This window comes from Dipteris shenzhenensis, chromosome 2, assembly GCF_047967505.1.
Source record: "Dipteris shenzhenensis isolate YYH24624 ecotype China chromosome 2, Dip_SZ_1.0, whole genome shotgun sequence".
In the NCBI taxonomy this organism is placed as follows: Eukaryota; Viridiplantae; Streptophyta; class Polypodiopsida; order Gleicheniales; family Dipteridaceae; genus Dipteris; species Dipteris shenzhenensis.
In genome coordinates, this window is record NC_141597.1 from 45,843,510 (window position 1) to 45,856,209 (window position 12,700).

At 47.7% G+C, this 12,700-nt stretch overlaps 1 protein-coding gene across 2 annotated transcripts in view; it reads right to left on the bottom strand.

Annotated features, from left to right (window-relative positions):
* Positions 1 to 12,700, bottom strand: part of LOC147904846 (NF-kappa-B inhibitor-like protein) — a 104,016-nt gene that overhangs the window by 66,989 nt on the left and 24,327 nt on the right. For both annotated transcript variants that reach the window (XM_087395836.1, XM_087395828.1), the window contains exon 4: positions 6,729 to 6,785. In XM_087395836.1, coding sequence (XP_087251962.1) covers positions 6,729 to 6,785 — 57 coding nt within the window. The remainder of the gene's footprint in view (positions 1 to 6,728; positions 6,786 to 12,700) is intronic.

Consider the following 12,700-nt stretch of genomic DNA (forward strand, 5'->3'; position numbering starts at 1 on the left):
CTGAGGAGGGCTGAGATAGGTCAAACCTCAATCGTGCGTGCTCTGGCCGCCCCACGTGTCGTGTGTGGTCTCCGCGTCTCTCGTCTAGCCATACCGTGGTGATGACGGGTCTACTGCTGATCCATAGTTCTCTCCTCTCCTCGAGCTCCTCCCCCTTAATCTCATCTAGCGTTGGCTCGGATGCGTAAAAATCAATGATGCACGTCTGTGCTCGGTCTAGCTCGATCTCTGGCCTACCGCACAAGGGAATCTATGTGTCTCTGCATCTCAATCAGGTAGAGCCCAATGCAGACCTGGTCGAGGAAATGTATCAGCCGTGTGAGTGATCGAAGCCGAGCCCCTCTTGAAAGAGACAATGGTATCACCCTCGGATCTCATACTAGGCCAGACACACACATAGAAAATGCTCCTCTGTCTCAACCTCTTCCATCATGCATAGTCTATAGACCTGTTGCTCTCTAGGTATGCCGACCGCTCTCCCAGCCTCAATCCGCAATTATGGGATGAGACTCGTATCTGTCCAATAGCAATCCGTAAGGCGTGTGAAACTCTCCTATCCTCGAGGTCCTGGGGTCACGATGATGAGACCATGCTCTGATATCCTCAGAAAGTGGTCACAATAGAACTGGGTCTTGGTGGTAAACTCCTGATCCCCCCCAAGCCTGAGATGTGTGAAGCTGGAGAAGGTCTAACCGTGTGATACGGTTAATCTCATCATGTGGAAGGAGCTCCGGTGGCGCATCCATGCTATACTGAAAGGGGGAGTGCCTATCCATCTAGATACCGTGGCTATCAAACCATGTGGACACTCACGCATACCATGCTCTATCAAAGCCTCTCTCTACCAGGCGTCAAGATGACTCCAGTGCCAATCTCGATAATCTCCACTAAGGTAGGGCCCAAACTCTATGGAGAAATGTCACGGTCTAGAAGAGGGCGTCCACCTGAAGCGGTGTCATGGTGAACTCTACCTATATGATCTAATGGGGAACTGAAGGCTTCCTCCGAATCATCCTAGATCCCATGATCACCTGTAGCCTCTCAAATCCCTTCTAGTCAGTAGCTGAAAGGTCACTCGCCCAAAAAGGTATTGCATACATGGCGGTCGGTCTCACGAGAGTGTCAAAGAGCCAGCCCTTCGTTGGTGGATCCTGGAAATGCGCCTGGAAGCACTGTCTCTCTAATCAAGCCAGGGCCCCCTTCCCTCATATGAGTCGCGCTCTGGCAGCATGGGTCATCGTGAAGCCTAGTCTCATGAATACCGCCCCTAGGTATGTGTAAGACTACGCTCTCTCCACTGGCTCCCCATGGTAAGTGAAACTATGTTGACGTCGATATTGATGAAGCACTGCTTGGGATGTGTTGAAGATCATAACCTTGGTTTTCCCAAGGTTGACTGTCAGGTCCCTCTCTCTATAGAACATCTCCAAGGCCTCCAAGTGTTTCTGCAAACCCTCAACTGAGGACGAAATGAGGACTATGTCATCTGCACATAGTAGTATCTGCACCATCAAATCAACCAATAGGGAGCCCTCTCCTCCTAGGCGATCAACAAAGGATGTGATCTCATCAATGTATAGCTCGAAGAGAGTCGGTGAGAGGGGGCAACCTTGCTTCACCCCTATGGTGTTGTCAGCCCAATCTGATAGCCCCCCAGGAATGCGGACTCGCCCTCTAACGGACTCGTATAGACTAATCACTCCCCAGATCATGACCTCTGGGAGATGTAGCTCCTATAGTCGCCTGATCAGGCGAGAGCGAGGGACTAAGGAGCATGCATGCCAAATCTCTCGGTCCATGACGGGAATGGGCCGTTTCCCCTCTAATAGGAGTCCCCAGTCGATAGTCGGGTCTCCCCCTCGAAAAGATCCGACCACCTCATCAACCCTGCGAGTGAGAAAAGTCCACTTCTTACGTCGTGTCATCCGACGTCAGATGCGATGCGCCTTAGATGATGTCAGGTGTGCTAGGGCCTGCTTGCGTGTGAGGTGAGCTCTAATCTCCTTACACTCATCATCGTACCAAGGGTTCTGAGGCATCTTCCCAACTGGGGCATGTGTGGGTCGAGTCGTAGGGAAAGATATGATGGCAGCCTTGTGCACCACTGAAGCCAAAGTGGCTCAAACCTGAGCAAGGTCTACCTCTGCTCCGTGTAGGGTCGGAAGCTCTCGAGCTAAGTGACTCACGTAAATTGGATCGAGGGTCCGGTCAAAGTGAACATGGGTCCGGGTGGACGCATGGAGGACTCTCTCTGTGACTGGCCTGGTAGCGGAAATACAGAATGTCAGGTGTATGAGTGATCAGCCCTGAGTGGGAGAGGGAGTACTACAAAGTCGTGAATCTGAGATGCGAAGGCAAGGGAGCCCATCAGGTAGTCCACTGTGTTTGTCCGCCCTCCATGTGGGAAACAAGTGAGTCACCCGGATGATGGCCATCTCTGAAGGCCATTGTATATGATCAGATCATATACTGCTCCCATAGAAAGTAGGTGCCGCCCATACCTTGTCACGTGTGGAGAATCTGATGAGTGTCTCGCTATCCCGAGCTCAACTAAATCTAACTCTGGTACTATGAGGGAAACGGATGCAAAGTCAAGTAGTCCCACCTGGTTGTCCCCTGTGCGTGCATTGAAGTCACCAAGGAGGAGGGTATCACCCTGTCTAGAGAACTCTGTGATATCATCATGTATACTCTCATACGGGCTATTCCATTCTGTGGCAACCTCACGTGCATAGGATGATGTATCCGGAGAAAAGTAGCACACCGTGATGAAGATCGGTCGTGCCTCTGGTATCTGGACTCTAATCCACATGTGCCATGCATGTTCCTCTTTCCTAACCACTGAAGGGAGTGGCCTGAGAGATGATTCGAAGAGGACAGCCACACCCCCAGAGCCTCGTAATCCACTATCCCTCCTCAGTTCCCTCCTATGGGCAGAATCCCATGTGTATCCTGTCACGGTGGGCAGCCCTCTCTCTGGGCTCTCATGTGTCTCAGTATACAAAACTATGTCCATGTCAGTGTATGTCTACCAAAGGGTGCCATTGCAGTTCCAAACCACCATTTTCAAGCCCCCATGTGCCCTCTTCCCCTGGGTATGATACCGTCATGTGCTTTCTATTTCTCCTTCTTCTCTTCCTTCCCTTTGTCTCCTATCTCCTCTCTCTCTGATAATCACTTTTCCATCCCTATAGGCAGCCCATTTACCTGCATCTCTTGCTGCCATAACCCGAACCATTCCCTCTCTCCGATGTTCCTGCTGCAGCAGCAGCAGTGTGAGGTCATCATCCAAGTATATTCCGGTCCCCTTCAAGGTTGCCCTCATACTCATGAGAGTAGACCTGTCCACAGTTGTTCGGAGTTTCATTACAAGGGGTCTTGTTGGGGCCTCAACTTTACCAACCCTCCATGCTGTCTCACATGTGAGGTTGACTCCCATTTTGGTGAATAAAATCTTGGCATCTGACATGGGGGTGTCTCCAACTGTTAAGCCTCTGACTAAGACATTTAAAGCCTTGTGGTTCCTTCTTTTCTCTTCCTCTAGAGCTTCAGAGATGATCTATTCCTTGGGGGCTGCTGCACCTTTCTTAACCACATTCTTCCATTCTAGCATATCTGCATTCCCTTTAGTGATTTGCTATGTAAACTCAGCATGCTTCCCTTGTATGGTAGTTTGCAAGGCTGCCATCTCCTTCTTGAGCTTTTCATTCTCAAATTTCAGCACTTCCATTGCATTGCACATCCCTTCCGGTGTCCCTTGCATGTCCCTTAGTTGCTGTAATTCTGTCCCCATGGTTTGCATTTTGTCATTGAGGCTATTCTTTTCCGCTTCCCATATTTCTTTTTCCTTCTCCCATTCATCTTTCTTCCTTTTCTCCCTCTTCCATTCCTCTTGCATACACCCTCCTTGTTTCTTGATTTCATTCAATGTTTTGTCAATGTGTGCTTTTTCTGCCAACAATGCCGCATTGGTGGTCTCGAGGCTATCTACTTTCTCAATCAAAGCCATACTAATTTTACTGAGGTGAGTCAAGACCTCGGAAGTATTCTTGGGTGGTGAACCTGCCATGTAGGCTGTCATTGCACTTTCGAGAGCTTTTACATAACTCCGTGTTGTCATGACCAACAAAGCGTTTGCTGTTCACTGTTCACTGTTTATTTCATGTTCCAGAAAGATATAATTAAGGAGAAAGATAGCATCCCAAATGTCCTCTTCTCTGGCAATTTCGGAAAGCAGATTTTACTGATTTTTCTGCTCTTTTTTGTAGGCCCTTCTTGGTTGGACTCTGTGGGTTTGTCCACCACCTAAGGGCTGCCCAGAGCAACCCTTGAGCTGCCAATAAAACCGCAGCAACTCACGGGAGGGGTGGCTGAAAGCCCTGGCACAGGTTACTGCATCTCACGATGAGCTCACAGGGGCTAGGAGCCTCGGTTTCGATAGCACAAGGAGCTCACGGGGGGCATAGATCCCTGGCGCAATTCACGAACAGCCCGGGGGCCTTGGGGCCCTGTTTGCAGATTGCAGGGGACCTTGGATCCCTGCTTGCAGGGGGCCTTGGGGCACTGGTACAGAGTCGTTGGAGGCACATACACTGGAGCCAGCTCCGAGAGCTGGTTAGTTGCTGGCGGGGATAGCTAAGCGCTGGCGGGGATCGGGCTGGAGTGGCTGATGGGTGACGGAGGTAGTTGCGAGCGATTGAAGGCTGGCGCGGTGGATGAGGGGTGGCGGGGGGGGCTGAGGACTGGTCCGGGTGGCTGAGGACTGGCGCGGGTGGCCGGTGACTGAGGGATGGCAGGGGGGGAGTTGGCAAGGGGGCTGAGGGGTGGCGGGGGGCTGTGAGAGAGAGAGAGAGAGAGAATAATAATAATAATAATAATAATATATTATCGTCCTCTGAAGACCAAAAATCGGCCTATGGGACCTGAAACAATACAAAACCTTACATACATAAAGACTCCGAGAGAGAGAGAGAGAGAGAGAGAGAGAGAGAGTACGCAAGAGTATACAATATACAACTATCATAATTAACAAACTCATTTGCATTGTAGCCTAGCTCGTGAAGAAGGGTAATCGGGTTTTTTCCCATAACACATATCCCCCTTGATGATGTGACTTTTACAGTTGTTAGCCTACCTTTTTCCATAAGAGTAAGCTTATGCCCCAGAGAGCAATGGATCTGCACGCTATGTACGCTGGGGGTGGTTGAGAAAAAGGAGCCTTTTCTTTGTGCTTGTGCAACCTACTATGAGATCCGGGGGCGCTACCACTGTCTCTACATGGAGGGAAGTGGCTTTGGTCCACTATCACGACTAATCCATTCCCATAACTAGGTTTGCATTGGGCTTTATCCGATGGAGATGTGCTGGCACTAAGAGACAATACTACGACAGATCAGAGAGCAGCAGGAGGTGGCTGGATCATAGGACGTAGAGGCTAACCGAGCACAACACCGCATCACAGACTTCTACACATTTGAGTCATCCCCAGGACACAGTGGAGTGGAGGAGGAGGAGCTAGCTGACATGAGGGCAGCCTGGATCAGCAGAGAGAGCCAACACCGTGCCGCCGAGAGAGGGACACAAAGACCACGCTCGAGACAAAGATTGCCCAGAGCACATTCTATTGAGGTCCGACCTATCACAGTGTTCCTCAAGGGGACCCAACAGAGATGAGGGCTCACTCCGGACATAGCCTAGAGAGCTCGGAGATCATGTCCCCCATCATAGCGTGAGATAGCTCGACAGACACAGACACGAAATATTTTCACAGCTCACCAGAGAGCCATTGCTGTGCCAAGCTTCGGTTACTAAGTCCCAGCTCCGAGATTGACTTGATTTCAGTTTGTACTTGATAGATTGACTTGACTTAGTTTGTACTTGATTGATTATGATTTTGCTAGCATAGATTGGTACTCAACAAGGGCCCTAGCGCGCCCTTTGCTCCACCCCCTTGAGGCTTGTATAAGTTTTCCTTTTCTCTAGACTTTGTCCCATAGGCTCGCGAGGCATAGTTGCCAGGGAACCTCGTTCCCTAGCTATGGAATGCTGGAACAGCATTCCCTTCAGAAATGGTTATGGAACGCCTATGGAATGTCAGACTTCTGGAACGGCTACGAAACGCTAGAGAACATCCATGGAACATCTAGGGAACGTTCCCTATGCCATTCCCCAACCTAAGTCTTGTCTATCATTAGGATTTTGTTTATCTACTAAGTTCCTCTCTCCAAATTTGGAGTCCAGATTCATCTATCATCAAGATTTTGTTTATGTCCCGACATCCTGACTCCAAATTTTGTCCAAAAGCAGTTGTACAGATAATGTGTTTTTTAATGAGTATGGTGATGTGGCGTTCCCTTCCCGTTCAAGCCCCCTAGGATTTTGGCATTCTCGTTCCCTAGCGGGTTGGCATTCTGTTGGCGTGCATGTTCCCTGATAACTATGCCACGAGGCCTCCCGTGGATGTTAAGACATCTTTCTTTCCCTTGATGATGTGACTTTACAGCTCTTAGTCTACATTTTGTAAGCCTTTGCCCTATGAGTAAACTTTTTCTTCCCTCTTTGTCACCTCTTTTGTACAATACAATTATTCTGTTGATGCGCCTATTAAATAATCAACCCTGCAAACACCATATCATTCCTTGATGTCAATGTTGCAGCATACTACAATGTCTTTAATGTTGCAGCACACTACGATGTATTTAATGGGGTGTTGCAGAAAACAATCATACAGCTTCATATTCCAAGAAACTAGCCCTCCTTCGATCTTCTTGTAATCTTTCTGTGTCCTGTTATCATGATAAAAAATGCAAACCATGTATTATAATCATGCTAGAAAACCTAACAATAGTGCAAATCAGATTACACCTAAAAACATGAAACATTGTTTATCACTCCAACTTCCCACCAAAACAAAAGCCACTTGAGGAAAATCCAATCTCCTAACAAATGAGAATAGATATCATTAAAATGGAGGCACCTTCAACACAATAGACGCAAAATATTTCTGAAAATTATTCTACCTCAGCTTTCGGGGGAACCGAATATCCAGCTAAAAGATGGATCTACTTATAATTTTTGCATCTAAGTTTAAGCGCTTGTGTGTATTTTCATAATGATTATAGACTTATAGTGCCATGAATATCCCCAGCTTGAATAACCAACACCTCAAGACGTGCCTGAAAACTAGATGCTCTCTATGGGAGACTTGACCCACACCTTACTTGCTTTAATCTCATACTTGTACAATTGGTCCTTTATTTGTATCCTCGCCCTTGACTTGTTGCAGTAAGGCCCCATCTTACTTTCTTACTTCCTTTTTAAGATTGGGACTAGTTACTGAAACACATGAAGATTTGTAGACTGTTTGGAATTGTGGTGCAATCCCTAAACCATTTTTTAGCTAAGTGAAACACATGACCTGAATTCTAAATGCCTCTGTAAATGTGCTTTTCTGAGACCGGTTGCCTCCTTTTCAGTACAGCCTCGACGCTCCACCATCTCCCCTCTCCCCCACTGACCAGGAGGTCAACCGGCTCATTCGAGCGGATCTGACACCTGGCGGACGTGGTTTCTTCACTCCGAGCTTGCATTCTAGCAACAAAAGCATCTCATGCATAATCAATATCAATATGGCTCCGATGCAAAAGAGGCTCAATGGCATGACAAACATTGCTTTGTATGCACCATGTTCCAAGTAACTGTTATTACTAAGAAGCCCTCTTTGTGACAACCTATCAAGTGGCATTTCATCAAGAGAGATCCTCAACCATAAAGGGGCATGATCAGAACCCATGCTGAATCGTAAGTCTGATCATACATAATCAAATTAAATACATCTGGATGTAACAATAAAAAGAAAAGGACTGGAGCGGAGCGGAATCCTCCGTATGTCATGTCACCCTAGCTGGTGCATAGCCGGTGATGGGACGCTGGTGCCCGTCAAGGGGTGCTGTACGTCTCGATCTCCTGGACAAGACTCAACGCAAGACCAGAGCCACCGTGACTCCCGTGGGACGTATCCCGGGTCTAAACAATGACGGGAGGTCCCCCAGAGTGATCTGTGTGTCCCCTTGATGTCTCGTGTGTCGTGCTGTGATCGTCGGGTCGTGGTCTCTGTCACGTCTGCGGCTAGAGACTGGACGATCAATGTCACTCAATGGAAAGAACTCTATGATCCTGCTCTGAGAGGTGTCTGATGATGTGGCCAAGCCCCGTCGCCTGAGTAAGTACTCTCTGTGTCGGACCCCCTCGTGAATGAAGGTCGCAAGGCATCTCTGATCTGGGTAGGCGAGGAATCTGGAAAGGAACCCGGAGCTGTCTCTGAAGAGGCAGTGGTAGCGACCTCGAATCTCGTAGTACACTGGGCACTTGAAAATAAAATGCTCCTCCAACTCGACCTCTCAACAGTCGCACAATATGCATAAGCGATGCTCCCTAGGAATCCCCTCTGCTCTGCCGCTCTCTATGCGGAGGCGGTGTGATGATACCCGAAACTGTCCGATGGAGATCCGTAGTGAGTGAGGCATATGAAGCTCAATGTACCCCGGTGGTGTGATGAATCCCTCCTCCGAAATACGAAGACAGTAATCTCTGTAGAAACTCAGCTTCACTGGAAGCTCCCTCGGCTCCAACCAAGTCCTAAAGGTGTGTAGCTGCAAGAGATCCTCATGAATGACCTCGTTGGTGTGTGGCCCGATCGGGATGGTGGGTGGGAGTACCGGAGGGACATCTAAACGGGACATCTAAACTGTACTGAAAAGGAGGTATCCTATCGATGTGGAACCCTAGTCTCACAAACCATCTGTGAGTCCGTGCATACCAGCATCGCTCGTCTCCCTCTGCTGCCAACCTCATGGAGGAATCGAGAGCCAACCATGGAAACCTTTGTCTCCCTGATGTGTAGTCCCCATATGATCTAACCTGGTGTAGATATATAATGGTCTGAAAGGCTGCATCTAGCTGGAGTGGAGAAGCACCAAACTCGGCCTGAATGATGTGATGTGGTACAGACGGTTTCCCCGGATCATCCGTGAGAGCATGAGGATCTACAGGCGCTCCACCCGTGTCCACTCTATCTCTGACATGTCAAGCCCCCAACAAGGACTGCCATACATACCGGCTGGTCGGACCAAGGAGTCGAAGAGAAGAGCCTTGGTCCGAGGGTCCTGGAAGTGGGAGTGGAAGCATTGTCTCTCTAGCCGAGCTAGTGAGGCATATCCCCTGCTCAGTCTGGCCTGCATCGTTAGTCTCATCGTGAACATCGTGAAGATCGGGCCGGAGAAGATGACCCCCAAGTAAGTGTATGAGGATACGATCTCAACTGGTGACCCACTGAAAGTAAAAGTAAACTGCTTCCATTGCATGTTTGCTCGAGAGGTGTTAAAGATCATGACCTTGGTCTTGCCAAGGTTGACCTCCAAATCATGGGATAAACAAAAAGCCTGCAGTGCATCCAGGTGTCGCTGGAGCCCCTCGGGTGTGGACGACAAGAGTGACACGTCATCTGCATAAAGTAGAATCCTGATGATGATCCCAGCAAGTGAGCAACTGGTCCCTCCGAACGCCCCCATGAAAGTCTCAACCTCATCGATGTAGAGGCCAAACAGGGTCGGTGATAAGGGACAACCCTGTTTGACTCCTATGGTACTCAAGATCTCATCTGTCCAACCTGCCCTTATTCGAACTCGGCCTGAGACTCTCTCATACAGTGCCATGACTGCCCAGATACTCTCCCGATCAAATCCCAGTGTCTATAGGCGTGTGATGAGACGAGCTCGAGATACTGTGTCAAAGGCTTTGCGGAAATCCACAAAGCAGCAATATACCCTCTCCTTCCGTGATCTGGCCTCCTCAATGACACTCCTGAGTGTGAGTATGTGATCCAATCATGATAGTCCTGTAGTTACTCAGGTCCATGGGATCCCCTGCCTTGTGGATGGGGCAATGGCATTGAGTGTCCAGGTGCGGGGGAAGCCAAGGCAAACAGCGTCATTGAATAGCTTTGCTAGGATCGGGGCTAACGTGTCGATCCCATATGCGATAAACTCAGTGCATAGCCCCTCGTGATCCTTAGCTCGGCCATTGTGCAGTTTCAATGTCGCGTCCTTGACTCCCCCTCTGGTGAACAACGAGCAAGTGGTGGGGCGACGTGTGTGTATGAGATCTGGAGTGGGCTGGTGTGGGACATCATAAAGATGGTGTGCATACGTGTGCCAGACTCTTGTGTTGGTGAGGGGTGATGGAGACCTACGCTCAAGGAATCTCTGCCAAAAATCCTTAGAGTTGTTGCTGTACAAGATGTGCAGCAGCTCCTCCTCATTTCGACGAAGAAATGCATGCTTCTTCCGACGTACGAGACGTCGATACTTGCGTACCGTGTCTGGTGTGTTCGAGAGGTGACATTTGGTTTCAAGTCAGAGCTATCGGCGATAAGCCTTGCACTCCGCATCATACCAATTGTTGCAGGGTACAGAACCAAGAGGTGGTGGTCTAGTGGACCGTGTGGTGTGGGGAAAGATTTGGAGGGCAGCCTCGTGGAGTGTGCGACTGACTAATCAGGGCAGCACGGTCCTCTATGTTGATCATGGAAGTGGATCAGTTGAGAGAGTGGACCAAAGCCATGCCCCTCTTGAAAGAGGCAGTGATATCATCCCCGAATCTCATAATAGGCTAAGCAAATACATAGGAAATGCTCCTCTGTCTCAACCGTTTCCAGTGTAAATAACATGCCGTTGCATGCCTGCAGCTCTCCCTGCTTCAATCCCCAGTTGATGTGACAAGACCCGCATCTGTCCAATGCCAATCCTCGGTGCATGTGAGACTCCTCTATCGTCAAGGTTTTCAAAAAGTATCACGATAGAACTGGATGATAGAACTGGATCCTGGTGGGAAACTCCTAGTCCCTGGAGGAGGTCTAACCATATAGAGCTGGAGAAGAGAGAAAATGAAGAGCATGCACACCTTCACTACAGATCATACATGCATATTAGGAAAAGGAAAGGCACAACAACAATGACCTCAGCCTAATAGTCCTTATGAACCAACCAGCCAAGCAACCGGGTACATACCTCAAGGAAACTCTAGGACACGCAGTAAAATTTTGGACATGGCCAATAGTTTGGCCAAGTAAATACTAACCGCATAGGATTTGCTAGAAAATGTATCAGTTTGATGTAAAAGAGCCACTATCATCTACTCCCCTAGATCTTATAGAGTCTCAAGTGGACTTTAATAGAATCATATCATATCATATGGTGTACTCTCTCTCCCTCTCCTCTCCACTTTAACATGGTATCTGAGCCTACTTAGACCAATAGGTAATGCACAAGCTGATCTTGCCATTGCACAAGCACAACAAGATTGGGACAAAATGAACAAACATGCATATCACTTGAACAAGTGTACAAGATGTAATGCTTGGACAACAAAACATAGCCAAAACATCAAAAGCAGCATGGTTCATGTTTGCAACCTTGTATGAATCAAAGAATACATCAACAATCCTAACACTCAGGAAGAAAATCAATGAAAGCTTCCAACAAAGCAATGAGATGCATATGCATTGAGGATCAAGCTACCAATCAAGGCAATTCAAGTCAAGATCAAGATTGAAAACTAGACATGCACAACAATCACTACAAACTACTTGAGCAGGCTACCAATTGAACTACTTCAAGATATATGATGATCAGACAAGGAAACTTGATGTCAAATCAAGAAAGTGCATGTTGGATACAATGAGCACGGTAAAATATATAAACTCTATGAGCCAATCAGCAGGAAAACTATTATCGCAAGCGATGAAGAGTGAGAGTGGGAAACATTAAATCATAGGAGATAATTGTATCAACAAGCACAAAATAAGAGCAAGAAGAAGAACCTGGAGAACTACAAGAACCCAGAAGCTCAACAAGATAAAGAAAGCAACCACAAAGCTTAATTATGCATTGATGACATCAATCGTCCAAATAGAAGCAGCAACATATTTTGAAGATGCAAGTCAAAAGGCAAAATGGAAGACACTTATGAATGAAGAAATTAATGCATAGTACAAAAACAATACATGGGAGTTATGCAACTTACCACCAAGAAAGAAAGCCATTGCAAACAAATGGATTTACAATGTAAAGTACAACCCAGATGGAACCATTGAATAGTACAAAGCTAGACTAGTTGCATAACAATATGGAGAGAATGATGAAGAAACTTATGCTCCAATAGCAAAACCGGTGCTTGTTTCAAGCCATATAAGATCTTTTTCCGTTTACAGACTTGCTCGTCTTTTCCTTTTTCCACATACCCTTTGTTAGAATTATTATAATAATTTAGCAGTGACCAATGTAATGTAATAAGTAGGCTAGGGGCACTTTTCCCTCCCTGAAGATTTTTCCCCCTAACCACAGTTAGTTCACTAACTATGGTTAGTGAAGGATAAGGTGTTGTCACTTAGACAAAACCTTCCCCACTTCTTGTATTCAGTCACTTCTTCTATTGCAAGCACTACGTTCAGCTCTCTTGCTCTCACACTCTCTTCTCTAACATTTGGTATCAGAGCAGCAAGACCCTGCTCCTAGCTCAACAGCTCCCAGCTCCTTGCTCAACACCCGACGTACAGTTTGTACGACCTGCATGTACCATCGCTGCTCTTCCGTGCAGTCCGTACCTTCTGCTTGTAGTTCGTCCGTACAAGTGCCTGTCCGTA